Consider the following 23,777-nt stretch of genomic DNA (forward strand, 5'->3'; position numbering starts at 1 on the left):
CCAAGATAGCATGCGCTCGCCCTTCTGGATCCCAACAACCCTTTCGCTCGGGACGCCCCACCCAGGCAGCTTCCAGAAAGAAGGGAGCCCCTAGCTCCGACTGCGGAAAGGTGGAGGGTCCCCAGTGAGCTGACCCCAGCTGCCCCGTTGGGTTTTGGGCTGGCCAGCACTCCTGTACGGCCTGGGGCCCTCCTCCCCCTGCTTCAGCGCTACCCTGACAGGAAAGCAGCCTCCCTCTTGGCATCCGGCTTCACTGAGGGGTTCAGGATCCCGGCGGCGGGCCCCAGGCTGCCTTCCGACGCCCGGAACCTGAAATCTGCCAGGGACATGCCACATGTACTAATTGACAAGGTCAACAAAGAGCTTCAGGCAGGTAGGGTGGCGGGCCCTTTCCTGTCGCCACCCATGCCCAACCTTAGAGTGTCCCCCTTGGGGGTGGTCCCCAAAAAGGCCCCTGGCTAATATAGGCTCATTCACTACCTTTCATACCCCCTGGGGGGTTCGGTCAATGACGCCATCCCGCTGGAGCTTTGCTCTGTCCGCTATGCCACCTTTGACCAAGCGGTCAGGTTGGTCCGCTCCTGCGGGCGGGGGGCCCTCATGGCCAAGTGTGACATCCAATTGGCATTTCGACTGTTGCCGGTGCACCCTGATGATTTTTGCCTTTTGGGCTTCAAGGTAGAGGGCAAATGGTACTTCGACAAGGCCATGACAATGGGCTGTTCTGTCAGTTGCTCAGCTTTCGAAACCTTCAATACCTTCCTTGAGTGGGAGGTCAAACACAGGGCGGCTTCACCCCTGGTCACCCATTACTTGGATGACTTCCTTTTCATGGGTGAGGCACACTCTGACACATGTTCCAAACTCCTGGCCACGTTCCAGACTCTGGCTCGACAAGACTGAGGGCCCCGCCACATCTCTCACCTACCTGGACATTCAGCTTGATTCAGTGGCCAGCATTTCACGACTCCCCTCTGACCAATTAGAGGCGCTTCACAACAAGATCAGGGCCATGCTCTCGGCCGACAAGGCGACTTTAAGGGACATCCAGTCCTTGCTCGGCCACTTCAATTTTGCTTGCAGGGTGGTTTCGCCAGGCAGAGCCTTTTGTGCCAGGTTGGCAAGGATCACCACGGGAGTCACAGCTGCACATCATCATGTCCACTTGACCCGGGGCATCAAGAAGGATCTGGCTGTTTGGGAGGGTTTCCTCAACCAATTCAATGGGATGTCCGTCTGGCAGAGATCCTGGGAGCTGGGCCAGGGCCTGCAGGTCCATTCCGATGCAGCAGGGAGTTTGGGATTTGGGATTTATTTCCAGGGCCATTGGTGTGCCAAGCGGTGGCCTGAGCATTGGGCCAATAGCGACATCATCTGTGACCTCACCTTCCTTGAGCTGTTCCCAATCGTGGTTGCCATCCACCTTTGGGATGAGGCTTTCAGCAACAAGGCTGTCTGCTTCTGGTGTGACAACCAGGCTGTTGTCAACATCATCAACTGCCAAAATTCCAAATCTGAGAGGGTCATGCAGCTAGCTGGTCAGGCACTTCGTGCTCCGCTGCTTACAACATAACATCACCTTCAGGGCCCATTTTGTGCCAGGTTTAAAAAATAATGCGGCAGACTCTCTTTCCCATTTCCAGGACTCCAGGTTTCGTCTGCTGGCGCCCAAGGCAGACCCCTTGCCCACGCCTTTCCAGGAGGAGCTGTGGGAGGTTGGCAAGCTGCTGTGATGCAGGGCATCCTCACATCCGTGGCTCCCGCCACTCTCAGGGCCTACTATAGAGCTATGGCGAAGCTTCAGGTCTTCTTCAAGTCAGTCAACTTGCAGGCCCACTGGCCTATACAGTCCCACATCGTGCTCAGATTCCTGGTGTGGCTGAGAGAAGCTGGCACATCACCTCGGACTATGTCAGTGCATTTAGTGGGGATCTCATTCTTTTCCAAAGCTGAGGGACACCCAGACCCTTGTGCCACCTTCCAGGTCAAGAGGACACTAGAGGGGTGGAGGCGAGCACACCGATCCAACATGGACGGGAGGAGACCCATATGTTTCACTCTCCTTGACAAGCTGATGAGACAGTTGCCTTCGGTTTGCATCTCCTCCCTGGAGGCAGACCTGTTCAAAGCAGCGTTCATCACGGCTTTCTTCGGGGCCTTCAGGATAGGGGAGTTGGTTCCTGCCTCCAGGGCCGATAGATCGGGGCGGGCCTTGCAAATTAATGATATATCTTTTGCACATAATGTTGTTTACTTAGTTCTTCGCAGGTCTAAGAGTGACCAGATGGGGAAGGGAACAACTATTGAACTGCAGAGGCTCCGTGGCTCCCATCTGTGCCCAGTAAAGACGCTAAAGCGGTTCGTGGCTGCGCGCCCCAATGAAGGAGGCCCCCTGTTCATTCATTCTGATGGAACCCTGCTGACGCGCTACCAGCTGGTGTCGGTGCTGCGGATGGTCCTGAGGAGCCTTGACTTGCCGCCGCAAGAATTCGGGGGCCACTCGTTCCGGATCGGGGCTGCCACGTTGGCTGCACAATGTGGATTGACAGTGGACAATATAAAAAGGCTTGGGAGATGGAAGTCGGGAGCTTTCGTGGGCTACATTCGGCCGAACATGGACTATTGCAACTCTGGGTGTGCTGGGTTGTAGGGTTGGCGGAAGGCAGTCCCTGCCTTCAGTGGCAGTTGCATAGGTCTTGGATCTGGTGGGCGTGGTTTCCAGGGCTGCGTAGCACTGGATCGGGAGTCCATCCGGACATGGGGGGGTGGCTGCGAGCGATGCCGGGTTGCCACTGCGGGGGCATCATCGGCACAGCTCCCTCTCCATTGACAAGAGATAGTTAGGCGTTGATGCGCATTGCAAATATGCGATCAATCGCCAAAACGGTTGGAGCTTAAGCGTTGACAAAAATCCCTTGCCATCCTGAAGCTTGGCCGTGACCAAGCACCTTGGTTCATTCACTCAGCACTGGGCTGATGAATGACAGATCCAGACCTCATGCTTTGGAGCCAACCCTACGTTCTGTATTTGCTGTTTTTTGGTATGCTATTAAAGTTGTGGCCTTTCCTCCAACATGCCTGTTCTCATTTGTCCGCGGCGGCATCCCTCTAAGGGAAGTATATTTATGCATGATCCTTATTACATTTTCATTTTGAAATGTTCTTATTTTATATACTAAGTCAACATGACTCACAATAGCCAGGCACTACATTATCTTCTTAGTATTATTGTTTTTAGGCTTCTGACTACAGTAGGTTTGATGGCTTTTATTAGAGCTTACTGACTTACTTTGCACAGCCTATTTATTGGCTTACTTTGACGACAACAATTAATCCCCCACCCCAAACAGGCTCATAATACAAGAATTTATCTTCCTTCCTGCAAAGCATCCAACCACCCCCCCCCCAAAAAAAAAACATATTGAAAAGCCCCTCAAAATGCACCGCACAGCTATTCCTTGTTCCATGGGGAGAAAGCAGGATCATATAAGGACCTGGCTACATTCCCATGGCTAGACATGAAATGATGGCATCAGCACTGAGATCCACTGGGGTTCTCCAAGTCAGGGGGAGGATATATGGCTCAGCCTAGCATAGGGATGTATGAGGATTTTTGTGCGAGTCTAAGGGGACATTAATTGTAGTCACAGTGTGTAAAGGGGAAGACAACCAAACAATTGAGGTGCAGGCAAAATGAAGCAATATGCCCTAAACAATGCTATGAAGCAGTGGTCCCCAAACTGTGCTCTTTAAGGTTTTTGGACTTCAGCTCCCAGAATACCAAGCTTCTGGGAGCTGAAGTCCCCAGTTTGGGGACCACTGCTCTAAAGGAAGTAATCAAGGAATGTTTTATGTACTTTGTATCTCAAAAGGCCTGCACCTCCTTTTCAAATAGTTTGTGAAGCAGCAAACACATTAGTTTCAATATTCCAAGGACAAACCAAATTATTTTATTTTCAAATTACCTTCTGTTTTGACCATTGTATACTGTAGTTCTCTAAGAAAGAGCTTTCTGTGAAAGTATTTGTAAAAGAGTGCAGAAAGTTCAGAATAAAATATTATGACACTCTGATAAATGACTATAAGAGTATTTCATATGATATACTGCTTTGTTTATTACGGAAAAGAAGGTTTTGAACTGTTTTGTGAAATATCTCCAATGTTCTTATCTTCAAGCTTTCAACTCTTGTCCCATATACAGTCTGCCTTACACATTCATGGGGATTAGGGGGGCAAGCCCCCCATGAAAGTGGGAAAAGCATGACTATGTGGGGGGGGGAGGCAAGAGGGGTGTGCTCATGTGCTCCTCTTTCCCCCCATGTGTACAACCCTCTCACTTTCCCTCATGCTTTAGCCATCTGAAAGAAGCTTCCCTCAGCTACCCAAAGCACAGGGGAAGGCAGGAGGGGCATGCACATGCCCTTTCCGGCTGCTCCCTCCATCCTGGGCTTTTTTCCCCAAGGGGAAAAGCCCGGGAGAGAGGAGGAGCAAGATTGGCATGTGGTGGACAAACCCGTGAATAATCAAATCCGTGAATGTTAAACCCATGAGGCTGACTGTACTGAGACTGGATTTTAAAACAGAGTGATATTTCTATTCTGTACTTGCTGTTTGCTTTATTGTAATGGCCTGCATCTGTAGTCAATAAATTAATAAGACTATTGTCAGTTGTTTAAATAATGCTTAAAATAGTGAAGTAATGTGGACATGTAACCTACTGGGTGACCTTTCAGCTTTAGAAGAAAGCAATGGCAAATCTCCTCTGAATAAATCTTGCCAAGAAAATCCTATGATAAGGCCATTACAGTTCAACTTCAAGACACACTACAACATTAACAAAGAATTTATAGTGTGCTAAGAAAATTTTGTATTGTCTGAATTTTTGGTGTAAAAAGTTATTATACAAGGTGAAGCAAAACTCCTGCTTTCAAAATAAAATCCTTTTCAAACCAACCACTGCATACCACAGCACACTTCCCTTCACTTATCATGTACTCTACCAAAAGGAAATATACTACACATCCCAGTAAAGATCACCTTTACTTCAAGAGATGGACAGGGAATACAATGTACTACTTTAAAAATATATATGTCTGCAATTAAGTGAAATCTAAATAAACAACTGCAGCAGACAACACTTTTCTGGTTTCTATTTTAATTGGCAGCTTATCCTCCTGGAGGAAAAGCATTTTTAAATAAGATTGCTGAATATTTATGATTATTTTAAATTGGAAAATTATATCCATGAAAAAGCTGTTCTAACTTAATGCTCTTGAAAACGAACAGTTTAACTCAAGGGATCTGACTAGAAAACAGTAACTGCAAATATTATTAAATTCAGTATTTTTGCTGCAGCTTATGCAAAAATATATCACTCTTTAAGTCTACCAAGATTTTGCCTGTTTTTTCAAATAATCACCATTTTCTACATTTTTAAAAGAAATTTTAAGCATTCTGGTCAAATTCCAACCATTATTAGAACCAGTGCATTTCAAACAGTGCATTGCAACTCAAGAGGTGGATGTCTCCAAGAAGCTAACACAAAGGATGTGATTTTTATTATTTCCAATGGCTTTGCCAACACCTTCACTGAAACAACAGCACACTACAATAGTTCAGTCCCTTTAATAAAGGCTCATTCCCATCCTTTCCCCTTAGATGTCGTGCTTAAATCGTTCTCAGATACGTATTACCTATCTGTATGGCTATACTAACATTTAAAATGAGAATTAAAATATTAACTTCTAAATTCCCATCCTTTTCTTTTTCTTGTTATGGTTAGGGGTGAAAGTAAGGAAAGGTGACATTAGTTCACAAATGGGTCTTCCATTTTAACTTTAGAACAAACCATGGGAATGAATAACAGTGATTTATTATCCTGATTTGTTAAATGACTGGAACACATTGTTGCAGTTTGCTTGAAAGCGAAGCTTTTCCTCTCCTCTTACACAGGGAAGAGAAAGGAGAGAATGCAAGTGTGACAGTCAGGTTACACAAGATTCTTCTCCTGTCTTATAATATATAATTTGAGGCTTTTCTTCTCTCAAAACTATCTCTTTAAACCTTGGTCCTTTCACTGGCCCCAATTCTTATCCTAGTCCACTCACTTAATAAGTGACTACAATATAGGCACCAAGTATCCATCTCTATTAAGTGTTTTAATATTCTTGGTAGCATGTTTTTGATGTTCTTATTTATAAATTACTTCAAGCTACTCCTTTGTAAACAAGAAGAAAAATAAATTTATTTACAGACAGAACTTAAGTTGGTATCTTTTTACAGTTGGTTCTCAAAGCTTGTTGTTACAACGTGTACCTCACTTCACTTGTTACAAATTGTCCTTGTTCCAGTATCCTCACTGCCTTGGTTACCACCTAAAACTGGGTTTTATTTCTTTAAACACAAGTTCCACTAAAGCCCCTTCATTGGGAGTATAAATCCTATGAAAGTCTAGCTCTATTCACTAGTGACAATCCCCCAGAACAAGGCAGTTATCCCCCTGAACTGGATCTTCACTTCCCAAAGGGGTTGTTCTCACTAGGTGAAACCCCGCGTTCTGAATCGAATCCAAGGAGTGGCGTTCCTATTAGGATCTGATTTAAACCTAGAACGGTTCTAGAGCAACCCGCAATCATCCCCACTACAAATCGAATTGTAGAGCGGAATAAAATTTTGAATCGAGTTTTCCTCATTTAACGCGTGTTAAAAAAACACTAGGGTCCGACCTACGTTTTTCCATTGATTCGATTTAGGAACCGGAGCATTTAAATAGGAACGACAGCCTTTGAAATCGCGTTAGATGAATGGGAGGAGCGGACTGCGATGGGGCTGGCCTTGGGGGAGTTGCCCTTTCTGTCCCCATCCGTCTGGCTGTCGCCATTTTTGCTTCCCTCACCCCTTTGTCCGCTGTGGTCTTTCAATAAGAGATAAGGATTATTTTTATTTTTTATTTTAATGGTTTACAGGCGCTTAATCTCTTCAGCGCTTTAAACACCTGAAGTCCCGGCTGCTCAAGGCTTCCCCCGGTGGACTGCAACCTCCCCTCTGTGTGGGGAGAGCCCATTTCTAACGGAGGAGAGGCAGGGAAGGGATGGCTCCTCGCAAGGAGACATCTGATCTCGCCCAGGCAGGGAAGGGCTCTAATCAATGGGGGGGGGGGGGGGGATAGAGCCTTTCTCTCTCCCTTTCTCAAATGGAATCTGCCTTCTCCTCCAACCCTGGAAAGAGAATCTTTGGGAAGAGTGCTCCCTCCCTGCTTTTCCAGCAGCCTCCTTCATTGATCTCTGGGCTCTCTGAAGGGATTCTCCCATAGTTCCTCTGGAAAGAGCTTCGCTTTGCCAGAAGCCTCTCCCATTGATCTCTGTGCTCTCTGAAGGGATTCTCCCTGGCTGTCTTGGGAGACAGGATGCTGCCCTCCAAAACCTATCCCATAGTTCCTCTGGAAAGAGCTTCGCTTTGCCAGAAGCCTCTCCCATTGATCTCTGGGCTCTCTGAAGGGATTCTCCCTGGCTGTCTTTTGGGAGACATGAAGAGGGGATGCTGTCATGGAAAACCTATCCCATAGTTCCTCTGGAAAGAGCTTGGGTTTCTTAAATTCGCTTTCCTAAATTCGCTAAATTCACAAACAGTCAATGAAATGGAAACGATGCCAAAAGATAAATCGCTTCCAAATATTCCGGATTAACGTTACGTCATTCTGACGTACTATTGATTGACAGCTCCAAATAAGGTATGGAGGAGAAGAATCGCTTTATTTAAACACCGATTTCATGCCAAGTAGGAACGCTTGCAGGTAAAAACTTCGATTTAAATAACCAGATGGGAACGATGAACAAAGCGATTCGGATAGCGGGATAAGAACAGTGTTATTTTGAATCGATTTTATTAAAAACGTTGTATTTTAAATCGTTTCAAATCTTAAGTGGGAACAACCCCTATGAGCATAAAACATTCAACTAATTCCAAAGGACTTCTTTTGTCTTTTTAAATCTCCCTTCCTCGCACAGGAATCTGAATCCTGTTAAGGCTAATCTCTTCACTTCTAACTGCTCCTCTGGCAGTACATGACACACTCATCCACACTCCTCCGTTTTAGAGCCACTTATCCGACAGGCCCCCACCTTTTTGCCAGCCTGTCTCTGATTTGCTGTTGTGAATATTCCACTTTGCCAGTGTCTCTCCACACCAAATTTAAGGATTACCCAGGCTAGCTCAGTAATATCTAAAACATAATTTAGATAATAATCTGAATTGAGACAGTGTACCCAGCCCTAGAAAAATCCATGTGATTGTACTGAACTTACCATAAAATAGTAATGAAAATTACCTATATACAGCATAATAAAATATGCACTCAGACATATGACAGAAAACAAAATAGTCAACAATTTGAATATTTACATTAATTAGCATCCAGGATTAGTTCTCAGGACCAGAGTATCTGCAAATGAAAGCAAGTGCTTAACTTGACTAATATATGCATATGTATATACATATATATATATATATATATATATGCATATACACAGATAAATTGTACATAAATCTCAGTATTATCTGGTGGACTCATTTAACTTACAAAGGCACTCCATCTGAGTTCTCTATTAAAGGTAATGACATTATAGAGAATGAGCTATCATGCTATCTATACAGGCTGTTTTGTGATAAGGGTGGCGAGCCAGTTTCTGTATGCAGGATAAAAACAAATCATTTTCCCAGATGACAAAAAATTAGTGGGGGTATTATTAAATCATATTTTACCTCTTTTGGTGTGAAATTCAGTGAACATTCCAAAGCTGAATTTGCATCTATGAGTGTAGAATATAAACAAGGAGATTCTGTTGTACTGTATTCATCTATTGCAAACAAAATATTTGTTGTCAGTTACGGCAAGAAGGGTGGAGGCACTACAAATATTCCAGAGAAAAATTGCAATGTCTGCTCCAAAACTGTGCATGATCCCACTGGTGGTGAGGAAGAATCTGATAGCAGGAAATCTGCTAAATCTGATAGCAGGAAAGCCTAATGTTGCTGCACTAATAATTTAACTCACTGGGATATATCCCCTAACATGTTTAAGATGAGTCTTAAATGCCTTCCCAGAATATGAATTTTGTGAATAGCTACTTCAATCAGCCCTTCCCTTACATGGGGGATCCGTTCCAACCCACCCACCCCCTGCATAAGGGGGAAACCACATATGCTCATGCCCCATTGAAAACAATGGGGCGTGCACGCACAGTGCGCAACCCATTCATTTAATTATAGCACGGCTTCAGCATAAGCTGAAAGCTGCATAAACAAAGCCTGCATGTGATGCAGGCTGACTGTACTGCTAACATTTGTCTGTATTACTCAGCTATAACAAAACTACTTGAGCCACCAAGAAAATAGCAAGAATATTCCCAGCAGTGTATAAACAAGAATGCTTATGGCAACAATAGAATAAACAATCTTAAGTGACCTTGACATAAGTGGTACCTTAAAACACGTCCAAGTTCATTAAAGGTAACAAAAACATGAATGTTATACAGTCAGCCTTCCATTTTCATGGGGGATCCATTCGCGCCCCCCCCCCTCGCAAAAATGGAAACTCACAGATATTCAAGCCCCACAGACTTGAATGGGGGTACATGTCCATGAGCAGCAGTGGGCATGTGCCCCATTTTAACCCCCTCCATTTGCTCCTCGCGAGTAAGCGAGGGTCACAGATCTGAAGTCTGTGCAAACTGAGGGGCAACTGTATTTCTCTATAATAGTGTAATTATTCTGAAGTTGTTAATGCCTGCATACATCGGTACGGTTCCTGGGTAACCTGTCTTGTTCTGCATACTGTTCTGTTTGATGTTGCTCTACTGTGAGACAGAGGGAATGAAAAGTGCATGGACAGGCTGGTTCACCCTAAAGCTGGTTCACCCTTATTTTCAAAATAACAAACAGCTTTAACATTCATAATTTTCTGAAGATATAGTATACTAGAGAACTATTTCTTCAGTTGTTTCATTCATGAAATAGCTACCTGAAACTTTGGGTTTTCTTACTTAAAACTAATCCTTTTTACTGTAGAAACACTCCCCTTCTTTTACCCAACCAATCTATTTCAGGTAATTACAGTTATAAAAGAGAAAAAAATACCTGGTTGAGGAGTAAAATAGAGTTTAAAGGCATCATGACTGGCTAAATCCATCTTCACCATGACACGTGCCTTTCCTTTGTTCAAAATCTGAAATGGAATTCCTTGGGTAGAGCCAACATAAACACCAGGAAAATTGAAGGATTGCTTTAAAAAAAGAAGATAGAAGAATCACTTGAATAACTAATGACAAAAGTAATTAGGTCTGCTAGCAGAACTGTACTGAGAAAGGAGAGTAGGGTGAGGGACAAAATATTCTGTGCAGAATATGTGAAAATTCTGGAAAATAACTACTTCATTTAGTGCCTCAGGTTACCAACAATTTTGGGCCCCTTCACATCCAGAAGAATGTGTGAACCAATTTACTATTAAGTAAACAATAGTGCTAAAATATAATATTATGCTTTGAATTTGATTAGTTTTATGACCATGAAAGAGAATTTTGATAAACAGTCTTCCTTATCCAATTTATAAATTATTATAAATTAAAGGCAGATAACTCTGGACATTTTCTGAAGGTAACATGATGTAGCAAGTTTACTCAAGCTAAACAGGTCTGGTATGAATGGCAGACTACCTGAGTACCCTGTGATTCCTTGAGAATCATGATGGAATTAAAACTGGAACAGATAAATGTGTTTATTTATATAAATACTGGTAATGTATCTGAGGAAATAAACTTCAGTCTATAAAAGCTCATGCTGCCAACTTCTTTCTTCAGTTAGGGCAGAAATAGACAGCCAGAAGGGGCCCCTTCCAAAGGCAGATTGGGGCTGTGGCAACTGCATACCATGGCCCCAATCCAGCCTGAAGCCATCTGAAAAAGGAGCGGCAAAGAGCTGCTGCTTTCTGGGGCAAAAAGGTGGCTTTGTGGCCATGCCACGGCTAGAAGCTGGCTTCATGATGCTCCAGTGGCGTGAGGCATACAAATGCCATGCTTCTGGATCATCATGAAGCTGCCCCCATGTAAATGGCCAGGTGGCTTCTGGGTGGCTTGGGAGCATGTAAACGCCATGCTGCCAAGCCGCCTGGCAGGTGGTGCAAAAAGACCATCTGTTTCAGCCCTTAATCTCAAAGGTGCTACAAGATCTCTCTACATATATAAATTCTGTCAGGCTAAGAGTCAGACTATTCAGTGTTTCTGTATCCAAAACTGTGCTGCTTGTCTCCCTTTTTGAGATTGCCCCACTCCACTTACAGAAACGCCATATGCAGTTCCTTTCCATATTCTTTCCCCTATGTTTCTATACTATTAAAAGTGTATCTGTTCATTGTCTCATTTCTCTATATAGGACTCTCTGGAAAATTATCAAAAAATACTATTATGCTCAATCACCACAATTCAATGACTAGTAATCTCATTGCAATGTTTATTAGGCTTGAAGTTTTCCTGATTCTGTGCTAAGCAGAAATTCATTACCTCAGTAAGACTGGGGTAGCATTATATATCTGTACTAATGCCACTAATTCTTTTACTGCCTTTTGAGAATTTCAAATGATTTCTTGGTGGCTTTCTTGGAGGCCACCACTAGGACTTCCTACTGAAAAAGGCTAGAATGGTTCCCTGGCCAGAAAAGACCTTTTCATGCAGAGAGGCCTCAAGCCCTGTGTGTACTGGCCAGAATACTCCAGGGGACAGACCAAAGCTGTCTCGACCTCCCTCATCCCCATTCCAATGTTGGGCAGATGTTCAGACTCATTTCCCCCTCTGCCATCTAGCACATCCATTTCTGCCATGCGTCGCATATTCTGACATCAAAACAAAGTGACCAGAGTCAGCCACATGGCTGGATGCCTTGTTCTGACCTCAGAGCAAATGAGGCAGTGGCAGATGTGTTGGATGGCAGGGCAGGAAATGTTTCAAATAGCTGCCTGGTGTCAGAATAGAAGACTCTGGATCTTCCAGAGCAAACAGGGATCTATTTTAATGCGTGTTAACAGGAGTAAAGCCCAGTTCTCATGAAGAATGGGTTGGATGTCATCTGGTCTGTTCACACCAGAACTAGGTTTGAGCCATGCATCTGGTCTCCCCACTGAGAGTACTGTTTGTCAGAGAAAGGCAGGATATAATTCAAATAAAAAAACCTAAGCAGCTCTTTTTTTTCCAAAAGCAGCAAGTCTGGCCCAGCAGGGAGGTTCCACACAGGGGTCTCCAAGACCATCCTATGTGGCTTTTGAAGGTGGAAAATACATTATCTGACAGAGTGAAGTTAAGTTGCTTTTTACAACCAAGCTATATGGACGCCTATAGCATGTGTTCTGCAGAATTTAAATTGGCTTCTGGAGTAGTAATCATATTGTATATAAGTTTAATTTGTGGCAAATCAGTTGTGTAATGCCTTCTGATCCTGTTTCATACTGGCATCAAGATAACACTTCTTTTTTTACTAATTTGGGGTCCTAATGCTTTAATCCAAAAAATTCATAGCTTTAAATAGTTTTAATTTCTTTAAATTGTTAAGTGAAGCCTTTTTGGAAGGTTTACATTATTTTTACTGTTTTCCATTTTAAATTGTTTAAACATAGCTTATTGAAAGCCACCCAGAGATCTTACGATATAGGATGGGTTATAAATATTTTAATAAAATAAAAATAACATAATGTATTCACCCTCAACTGCAATTATAGTTAATCCAGTAGTCTGGCTTGACTTCGGTTACATGGATCAAATGCACTGACACTATTAGTGTTATTGTTCTTCATTTACTAATTCTAACTATTGTTCATACTGTCTTATATGGATTAAATTCAGACCATTCACAACTTCTGTAAGGCTCATAAGACTTTGTAGGTGTAGCTGTGAGATGCAGCTCAGGACTGCAAGCCTCCCACAATTGCTAGCTATCTTTTCCAGATTTGCCAGATTTGCCCAAAAGAAATCCTGGAGTCTGGGGCTTAATCAGAACTGGAGAAGAATGCAATATATTTAAAAGCTTATCTCTCAACTGAGGCAGGCTTTTCTTCTTGAATCCAAAGGTCAGAAAAGTTCACTTACATCTGTAAGTATTATGATAGGAGGAATTTTTTTTACTGTGAATTCTCAACTGAACCACCATTTGTTTTCACATGTGTATATGAGAGTATGGTCCAATTAAAGTAAACACATATAGATCATGTTTACCTATCACTCACTAGAATCCTATTGTCAGATCTAACCAGAGCAGAATCATTCAATCAGTGGGATTTATCTATTTGTTGACAATATTCATTTTTTAAATTTGGAAACAATTGATTTAATATGCCTAGTCTAGTTGAGACTAAGCAAGAAAATTCATACTAATGTAACAATTGATGTTGAGCTGGTTGTGTGTGGGGGGTGTTTGTGTTAAGGTCAGTTTTTCTGTATACTTCCCCAAATTTATATGACTTTACAAAAGGTATAAAATCCACTGCTACAAGTCTTATAAACCTAAAATAGGTGTAATGAAGAATGTCACATATTTACCACACTGACATCTATGTCAGGAATCTCTACAGATCCACCAATCCTGAGTTCCAAAGTTTTTGTGTGCCGCACTGCCACCTAATTAAAGAAAAGAAAGTGAAAACATTTATGAGATCTGCAAGTACCTCATTCTTTAAAACGATCTAATGTGAAATTCCTACTTTAGTATATTAATATAAAGTATAAGTAACCAGACCACACTGTTTATGGCAAATTCATATATGATCTTTGAAGTTGATAATAATTAGTGGGAAAACACATACTGCAAATCACTTTGCCCAGTTGTGTACATGGAACCTCTAGACAATCATGCATACATATCATTATGAGATAAAAGAATCTTACAAGTGAATGTTATTGAAAATTATCAAGCTGAAACTCCTAGAAGCAAAACAATTTAGTAAAAGATAGGTTTTAGTCCAGTTGAGACCTTTCACAAACAGAAGCGGAAGGGTACCATTCTGATGATTTTCCCATTCAGATCTTTCTGCTAAATTATTTCTGACACAATTTGGGACAAATTTCCCAGTCCTCTGAGAAAATTTTTTCAAAGGTTGTTAGGAAAAAAGCAATAAAAATGTACTCCCTCCCACTCCCTGTTCCCATCCATGAGAACAGAAAACATTCTGTTCTGTTGAGCTGACTTCTACTCACAAATCTCTAGCTCCAATCCCTTTTATTTCCCAAAAGGATTGGACCATTTGGCTGTTGTCCTGGTTCTGCAACTTCCCCCAAGCATATTCTGCTGTTTCAAGAAGCTTTACTTCAAAGGGCTTTTTAGGTAAGGTAGAGTGAATTGATCCGAAACTGAAATGCTACTTACATATTATGTTAAGTTTTATTTTGATTCTTCTCTAATGGTTGGGCTTTTTTTAAGTAGTGTTTTGTATTTGGTTGTTTCATGTGTAATTGCTATTTCTTTTGTTAGCTTCATTACATGTTGCTGAAACAGGAAAGTGTGGTAGAAGCATTTCAAATGAAACACACAAATCATCTCCTGTAGGCTATGATGGAGATAAAGCATGGCTCATCCCCTTAAACAAGATTAAAATATAAAAAGCAGGTAGTTAGACTTTATGATTTTACTTATTCAGTTCTTCCTCTGTGAAACACATCCCATCCAGCAAGCCTGCATGGAACAACTGGGCTTCCAGGTTACCTCATCTCCTTCCCTGTTGGATTAATTTGGTTCTTATCAGTTCATTAAATACAGTCCACTTCTTTCTGTCTTGGGAAGGATTTTAACAATTTTGACATCCTCTTGGTTTCCCAGTCTAATTCATATTTATTCCCTTCCTTTAAGCCAATCACTCTCCTTTGGGCTGCATGCATTTTCATTCCTCTGTCTATTCACGTTTCAAAACATCAGTCCCCTTCTAGAGCACTGAGAATATTTTGAGATTTTTCCCCCTCAAGTAAGCATCCCTTGTCATTACAGAAACTGAACTTTTCCAAAAATTCTACTGCTGTTTTATTCCCTCAATCTTGCATAGACTTACAGAAGGTCACCCAGTTGCTGCATTATACACAAACACAAAAAGGATTAGCATATTAAATTATAAGTATTATTTCAAAGGTAATAACAAACTCTAGATATTTATTAAAATTTCAATACCTCTACTCTGGTGTCAAATTTCATTATGGCATTGGGTCTGAAATGTATCTTGATTTCAGTGAGGCCTCCTACAGGTACTACACCCTGAACAGGAAAGATAACCATTCCAGGAATAGGGTTGGCATCAAGGACCTACCAATAAAAGATGTATTATAAAACCTAGGTTCTAGAATTCTGCTGCAAATAAATAAGCATACTTCTTTCCAACATTGCTGATAAAATAAAGTAGAAATGTACAAATCTTTTTCATTTCCGTAACTTGTTTATATCATACTTTTAACACAAATTAACAAATATACATACAGAAAGATACTGAAATAAATGGTTTATAAAACACATTAACACAAATATGAGAATAAAGAAGAAAATAGAAGCAATTGCTAGCAGGAAGATGCCAAAGTTGGGGGCCAATGGAACCTCCCATTGAAGGAAATTCCAGAACCTTGGAACAACCACTGAGAAGGCTGTCTCCCATGTCCTCACCAAATATGGCTGTGATGGTGATGGGACAATCAGAAAGCCCTCCTCTGAAGATCTTAAAACTCAGAAAAGCTCATATAGGGAAATTATTAGTAGTAGTAGTATTCCTCTTTCCCCCCAAAACTGGGACTCATAGTGATAATAAGAAAATAAGGTTTTTCATATAGTCTGGAACCAGTCTGTATAGGGTCCAGACTATCCAGACAAAAACTTGACAGATCTCACTTGAAATAATTTCAGATGTTGTTCTACCATTCGGAAGGACTATTCTGGGCCATCTACTAAAGATGGACCAGCAAGCAAGGCCTCTGATGTCCATCTGGTGAAAAATAGCCGAAACAGGTTTTTTAAAATGTTAACTTCATTATTAAAACTGGGCCCAGAAACAAATTGTCAACCAATGTAAAGGTGTAGTATGTTCTAATCACCAGAACCTTCCAGCATTCAGATGGCCACATTTTGTGCCAATTATAGTTTCTAAAATTGTTAAAGGCTATCTCAAATACAGCAGTGCTTCTCAGGCTATCTGACATGGCAGACCAGCAGTGGGGAGGAGGGGGGTGGTTCACAATGTGTCATGGATTGGTAACATGTCCAGGGTGCTTCTTTCATTCCCAGAAACTCATCAGCCTACAAACCACCACTTTGAGTAGCGCTGGCACAGAGAACATAAAGGGTCCAGTCTGAATGTAACTGATCCATGCATGCCTGAGGCTAAGGGGCGAAACAGACACCACACACCTCCCAAGATGCCCGGAAGTTGCACTGGCACTCAGACATGGGCTGGCTTCTGGGCACTCCAGCAGCGTGCATTTACACACCATACACCACCGGAACAGCTTGAATCCACCCATGGGCCAAGGCGGGGTGAGAAAAGCCGCATTTCTGCCAGCTGCAAGCCAAATTAGGACTACGGTGTGTGTTCGCTGAGGCCCCAATCCATCTTCAGAAGGGGTAGCTTCAAGCTGCCCCTTCAGGGCCATCTGTTTCATCCCTTAGTTTACCCTCTAGGTAGGGCCACATCCAACAAGTCAATCTGTAAAAAACACTCCTAGCCACCAACATCCCCTGGGAATCCATGGACAATCTGTTTAATATGGGCACTTTTTTGAAGAGTAAAATTATTATGGTAAGAAATCCGGTTCTTCCAATCAGACTTGATAGCTAATACTAAGTCTGTCAGTGGAGAGATTCCCCTGCCTCTAAATTCTAGTCTCACAAGGTTTATCAAGAGTGCTTAACTATGGACCAGTGTGATCTTTCCCTTTACTTTTTGCTGCAGGTGGCAACAGCAAGTGGTCCACAGTGCTGGTTAGAGTGAGTGAGATTATGAACTAATAGATTCTAGTAAGGTTCCCTGAAGGAAATTTGCTTCTTTGAACACTACTGGTAGTGCCTCCTTCCTCAGGGCAGAGTCTAGGAGGCTTTCTCTCCTCATTATTCATGCCAAGAACTCCTGACTTGACATGGGCTCACTAAAACTTTTCTAGTTGCAGTGCTTTCAGTGGGCTGAAAGTTTGGCTTGTAGGCTTCAGTTTCAGGAATTTTCTTGTGATTTGCAGGGTCTTTATTTGATAACAGGAGAAGTGATTGCCAGATTTTTTCTTTTTTTCCCCCTCACAGTCTTGCTATAAAGCAGCTTAGAGAACACTCTTTGAATATAATAGCAGTGTTTGTAGACTTGAGGCTGGTTTACTGAGCAGTAAACCTGCACAAATCCACTAACCACTTGAGGTATGTCTCACCTGGAAGTATGCATGGTTATATCCCAAATTTTGAAGAATGGCAGTCCTGCAAGTTGTTAAGTATAGAGGAGCATGGTTAAAGGTGATCCTCTGTTCTTTAAACTGAACGCTAGTGCAGCCAAGCTAAAATTGAGAAGAAAACAAACCAACATATTACAATCAATGCACATATTCCAGCACACATTTAATTTTTTTTAACTTTACAGCTATCAGGCAAGAATATAGGCATGAATAAAAACAGACTACTTATGTGAAATGAAAATGAATGTAAGAGTACCATTCAGAATTTTTTTTAAAAAATAATTCAACAGTAAATAGAGAGACATCTGTTTAACCTCAGCTGAAGTCATGACCTCAATACATATATACTGACAGTCTTAGTAAAATATGACTGACATTCAGCACCAATTTGACACTTAAGTGGAAAAGAATCAGTTACAGCTCAGATATAGGATGGATGACATCTGGCTTAACAACAGGAGTCTGAGTAGACCACAAGCTGAACATGGGTCAACAGTGTGATGCAGCAGCTTTAAAAGCCAATATGATCCCAAACTGCATGTATAGGAGTGTAGTGTCTAGATTGAGGAAAGTAATAGTGCCACTCTATTCTGCTTTGGTGAGACCTCACCAGGAATACTGTATAGAGTTCCAACTGCTACAATTAAAGAGGGATACGGTCAAGTTGAACCATGTCCAGAGGAAGATGACCAAAATGGTGAAAGGTCTGGAAACCATGCCCTATGAGAAGCAGTTTAAGTCACTAGGTATGTTTAATATAGTGAAGAAAAGGTTAAGAGGTGACATGATAGCTGTGTTTAAATACTGGAAAGGCTATCATGTGGGGAAAGGAGCAAGCTTGCTTTCTGCTGCTCTATAGCCTAGGACACAGAGCAATGGATTGAAATTACAAGTAAAGAGATTCCACCTCGTCAGGAAGAAACTTTTCTAGAACATGGCCACATAGCCCGAAAAATTCACAAAAAAACATGGATGCCGGCCATGAAAGCCTTTGACTTCACAGTAAATGGTTCCTTTCTATGAAGCAGAGGTTAACAATGCTTAAAGTTATCATTTTCAGCCAGGGTTCATATTATAAAACAACCTATCACCCAAGAAAAATCAGAAAGAGAAAAACCTTACAGTAGCATATATTATTATTACCTTTGCAAAGCATTTTAGTTTAAGTGTTTTTCCTTGATGGACACACAAGCTGAATTCTCCTGTTGTTGGAGAAGAAAAACTTGGATGCCAGACTACTTCACATTCTAGGTCTTTACATGCTTCTACAGTTCCTAAATTAATACAGAAAGATAATAATATTATTGCTGCTAACTTCATAAATATTGTAGAGTACAAAAAGTGAAAAACTTATTTTAAATCCTTATTTCATAACTTTTTGCTAATCCTTTAAAAAAAAGATCCATGGCTATTTGCCATGTAAGGTTATGTGATTTTTGCAGCGATTGTGACTAGGAAGGAGAGATTTGGATCTCCCTGCATGTTGCAGTGCTGATTACAATTACCACCGCTCCACCCGCTCCATATTAAGGATTTTATTTTTGAGGTGTAGAATACCCAGAGTAGAAATAAACAGAGTAGAAATAAGAAATACATGTCATCATATCAGGCAGTGTGATGGAATTCATTTACACCATCAGAGCTAATCTAAATTTTCCTCTATGCTTGGGAGCATGGTTGGAGGTTGAAAACAGCTACATGCCCCTCCATCTCCACACACCACCATATGTCTCTTTTCTCTTCCTTGAGGACAGAGTTCTGACTGCAATGTAGCCTTCACAGAAACCAGCCAACAGTTTAGAAAGGGATTTCTGTTCATTCTATGGTCCTTGAAATGATGTTCTTAGACTAGAGGAATGCCTTCTCATTCTCGAGTCTCCATTTTGAGATGGTCTAGTCCACAGCCACACAGCTGATTGAATTTTTGGTTTTTCCACACACATACCCCAAATCCTGTTTCTGGTACTGCACAAACTGATAAAGAGTTTGAGGGAAATCAAAAGTTTGCACACTCTTTTGTGTCATTATCTTTGTTCCTAATAAAGAGAATTGCCCAATCTGGGCTTTTTCCCTCATGGGTCAACCTAGTTTTCTTTCCCTTAGTGTACTTTACCTTTCTCTGGGCATATGGAAAATGCTGTTCCTTCTTCTGTGATCATAGGCTTCCAGGTAAATTCTGCAGGGTGGTTTTTATAGTTGTATAGTGTGATTGTTGTTCTGAACCCACTTTCTGCTAAGAAGTTGAAGGCAGGGTGTAAAGTCACTTCTCTTGTAGATAGCTCCAAGGCAATCGGTACTATTTTTGCTACCACTAATACATGTCCAGTATGATGCTGATTTATTGTATATGTGAAAGATCTGTAATACAGAAAGTATTATCTTCATGACAGGATTCATTTCAATATCATCTATGCAATTATTAAAATGAAAAATAAAAAATCTTTTCAAATCTATGTGAATACTGTGGATGTTAGCCATGGCCAGGACTTCTTTTTCTGTCTTGAAACACTAGGCTTTGAAAAATACAGTGCTCTCTTTTTCCTGGGCGTTGCTAGATTGATCTAGTATTTAAAAAATGATTGACTTAATAGGCAACACATACAGGAGATGGGCAACTCTCATGAGGTCAGGAACCAAATTTTATCCATTTCATCCTCCCCATTTCCCCAAGTTTTCAAAAATTTGACTGGAATTGGCCACCGGCTATCAAGCTCATATATGATACATCACCATCTTCCCACCCAACTGCATTGACAGCTGCAAATGCATAGTTATGTAGCCTAAATAGCAAGTTTTAGTTCAACTGAAGTCAGCTACAGACTTGGTTCCTGGAATTCCTTTAAAAACACTTCTTGTAATCTCATTTGGAGTACATCTACACTGTAGAAATAATGTCATTTTACATCACTTTAAGTGCTGTAGAGCCATCTTCTAGAATCCTTTACAAGGTCTTTAGCCTCCTCTGCTGGTGCCTCTCAAATCTCAGGATTCTGTAGGATGGAGCCATGGAAGCTGAAGTAGTGTCAAACTGCATTATTTCTATAGTGTAGATGCACCCTTGGTCAGGACAACATATATCCGCATAATCAATTTACAGAGAAATTGTGCACATTCCACCTCTTCAATAAACCTAGCACCCAAAGCAGCTGCCAATAGATTTTTTAAGGCAAAAATAATCAGGGTTAAATCTGTTCAGCAACATATCAAAGGTATGTCCAGAGTCAGTCTGCAATGGAATGTGTTATTTTCAACATGTTTTTACTATTGTTCTGCAACAAGAGGCTTAAGTGTTCCTCTGACCTACCACACTTTACTCAAATATTTATTTTCTATCAACTACATTAATATCTATATCAAGTAACAAATGAGAAGTGTTACTTTTGAAAGTTTCCTAGTTCGTCATTCTCAAACACAACTGGAATATGAGTCTTCGTATAAGGTGGCACAACATGAGACAAAGGGCTGGTCTGCTGCAATTCTTCACTTTTAATTTCTACTTGTATCCAGACGTGCACAGACAGATTATTTATGATATGCAGTTTCCTGGTAGAAGAAGAATGGACACAAACCTCTCCAAAATCAATGGTGGAGGGCCCTAGTAGGACCAGAAAGGAGCAAAAAGAGGGAAAAAACTAATTTGTAAATTAAGAAAAATATATAGCACTAATTGACTTTTGCATTAACTGACAAACCACAGTAAGTGCATATTATTCCTTTTCCTTCCCAAACTGAGAGGGACAGAGATTTGTGATTGGCCAGTAGAAAGAACAAGGCGAGAAGGAAAATGATGATACTGACCAATGAAAAATCAATTGTTTGACTTTTTGATTAGAAAACCCAATTCACAGTGTAATTTCTCTTCTCTTTCATCACTTGCTCTCTGGGATACCTCAACAAGGGCCAGACTGGCCATGAGGGAAAAGCCTTTGCCTACTCCATGTAGCATCATGTAGCACTGAAGCAATAAATGAACCTAAATAGACCATATGTGGCAGAGCGAACATCAGAGAGCAAAGGACTTTTATTTTAGTGAGTGTATGTATGGTACATGGTTAAATAAGTTTTCCATATGGTTTCAAGGCCATGTAGGTAAAGAAAAACAGTAACCCAAACCCCTTTGAGATTTTAGCCAGTCAGTGATCATTGCACAGGGATAACTTGGCCTCTTAAGCACCTGATTTGGCCCTGGATTAAGGCTCAACCTATGCCAGCTCCAGGCTGATGCAGGTATTTTCTTTCTTATTGTTTTCAATTGGAAATAATTTTTTAAAAGCAATGTTCTGACAGGGAAAAGACTTAGAAAATAAATGCCTTCAACGTCAAGAAAGCCAGCAGGATTCTGGATGTGACAGAACATTTTTCATACAAAACTCTAGATTCACATCACATCTCTCTGTCCATCACAAAAAGTAGGAACCTTATTGTTACTTTTAATTTAAACCAATGCATGCTTTTTGTGCCAGCAAAATCAAATGCTTTAAGGTAGGAGAAGTCAAATCAGCAGATCATAATCTTACCAATAAATATCTGATGAAGCTGCTTTGATGTTAGAATTAAACTACAGTCTTCAATCTCTTGTTGAGAAGAGGGTACTGGATTTAGCCCTTCACTAACCTACAAAAACATCCAAAACAATAACCACATACCAGGAGTCATTTGAAGGAGTCTTTGTTCAAATGTGTAAACATTGTATACAACTTATAGATTCACCATTGAAGCTCAGCAAACAAATAAAGAGAGAGAGAGAAAGTAACCTTTTCAGCACCATCCTTGTTAACTGTAGATTTTGCCAAAGGGAAAAATTTCCCAGTATTAAAATTCTGTGTAACTCTGCCATGTGCTACTTTCCTCTCTCTGTCCTTTTATTTTGTGTGTCTCTTCTGTTTAGAAACAAATGGTGTAATCAAGGCTCAAAGGAAGATATTTTTGCAAGTGAAACCCTGCACACAACCTTGAACCTCACATCAAAAAAGCAACAACTAAACATTTAATCAACAAACAAACAAAACTGTCATATGCAGAGGTGTTCAGAAAAAAAGGACCCTGCAGGTTGATGCAAATTAACACTAAGGCCCCAATTTTATCCTCACTTTTTGCAAGTAAATCCCAAGGTTCATCATATCAGGGTAGTTTTAAGGTGTAGCTGTGTTTTAACTTTTGTATATTTTAATGTAATTTTATACTGTTTTTAGATTATTTTAATTGTTTTAAATTTTATAGTATGTATTTTATTTATTTTTAAAGTTTTTATCTGTGAGCCGCCTTGGATCCCTTCTGGGAGACTAGTGGCATACAAATAAAACAAATAAATACATAAATAAATAATTAGTCTTCAAGTATGGGAATAACAGGAGTGAATTATAGTGTGTGTGTGCACGCACACATGCATTCAAGTTGCCTGTTGACTCATGGGGACCCCATGAATTTCAGAGGGTTTTCTTAGGCAAGGAATACTTAGGCAAGTGGTGGTTTTGCCAGTTCCTTCCGCTGATATATAGCCTACAGCACCTGATATGAAAGTAGAAGCCGATTATATTTTCATCAACTATAAACAGGTCATATCCAAGTGTATTTAACTTACCTCTTTTCCTACTGATTTAGCTTTAGTTTCCAGTAGCTGTTGACTGGTCAACAAGTTACTTCCATTTACACAAGTCATATTTTCATCCAATTTCTCTTGCGGTAAATCTTTTACCTTTGGAGACTTTAATCCAGATGCTGGATTTAACCCTATGTCCACAGGATTATTAAGTATTTTAAAGATCCTACCCAGAGGGAGTATACAAAGAAAAGTGGCACTCAGTTATGAAGCTAACAAACCTAATTCAGTAAAATGTCTGACAGATGTTTTGATTAGCATTTCAAGAAGATATTTTAATGAAAGGTGGGGAAAAGCTCTCAAAATGAACGTTTTGCTAAACCTACATTGAAAATACTCACAGGTGCCCAATTTTCAGTTCATCAATGATTCATGACATATATATTCCAGAAGCAACTTTCAGTAGGTACACTGCGATGTGGAAAGCATGTACATCACATGCTTATCATAAGAGCACATAGCTTGACTGAGACTGTTCCTAACTTAGGACACTTCCCTCTCCTGAAGACCTATTAACATGCATACGCACACACATCTAAAAACTCTCAGGCATCCCTGCTTAAAATCCTTATATAGTCTTGGGCCTTTATCACACTAGGGGAGATCCTGCAGGAAAATAGGAGTTAAACGCGATTATTCGGGGAGTTTATCACACCAGAGACTGCTCAAGTGAAATAATGCAAAGTTAATCCAAATGCAAAGCAGAGAAAACCGGAAGCTTTTGTACTGCCAGTTTTCTC

General features: G+C 40.9%; 1 protein-coding gene across 1 annotated transcript in view; it reads right to left on the reverse strand.

The window, feature by feature from the left end:
• CFAP47 (cilia and flagella associated protein 47) overlaps positions 1-23,777 on the reverse strand; it is a 343,409-nt gene that overhangs the window by 286,984 nt on the left and 32,648 nt on the right. The window contains exons 12-21 of the mRNA XM_089508424.1: positions 23,020-23,203; positions 21,956-22,052; positions 20,817-21,033; positions 19,552-19,796; positions 18,582-18,712; positions 17,418-17,540; positions 15,193-15,324; positions 13,578-13,655; positions 10,135-10,279; positions 8,761-8,855 (exon numbers count right to left, since the gene is read on the reverse strand). Of these exons, the coding sequence (XP_089364550.1) occupies positions 8,761-8,855; positions 10,135-10,279; positions 13,578-13,655; positions 15,193-15,324; positions 17,418-17,540; positions 18,582-18,712; positions 19,552-19,796; positions 20,817-21,033; positions 21,956-22,052; positions 23,020-23,203 (1,447 nt within the window). The remainder of the gene's footprint in view (positions 1-8,760; positions 8,856-10,134; positions 10,280-13,577; positions 13,656-15,192; positions 15,325-17,417; positions 17,541-18,581; positions 18,713-19,551; positions 19,797-20,816; positions 21,034-21,955; positions 22,053-23,019; positions 23,204-23,777) is intronic.

Source organism: Sceloporus occidentalis, unplaced genomic scaffold (assembly GCF_023333645.1).
Source record: "Sceloporus occidentalis isolate IW3139 unplaced genomic scaffold, rSceOcc1.0.p SCAF_2, whole genome shotgun sequence".
Taxonomy (NCBI): Eukaryota; Metazoa; Chordata; class Lepidosauria; order Squamata; family Phrynosomatidae; genus Sceloporus; species Sceloporus occidentalis.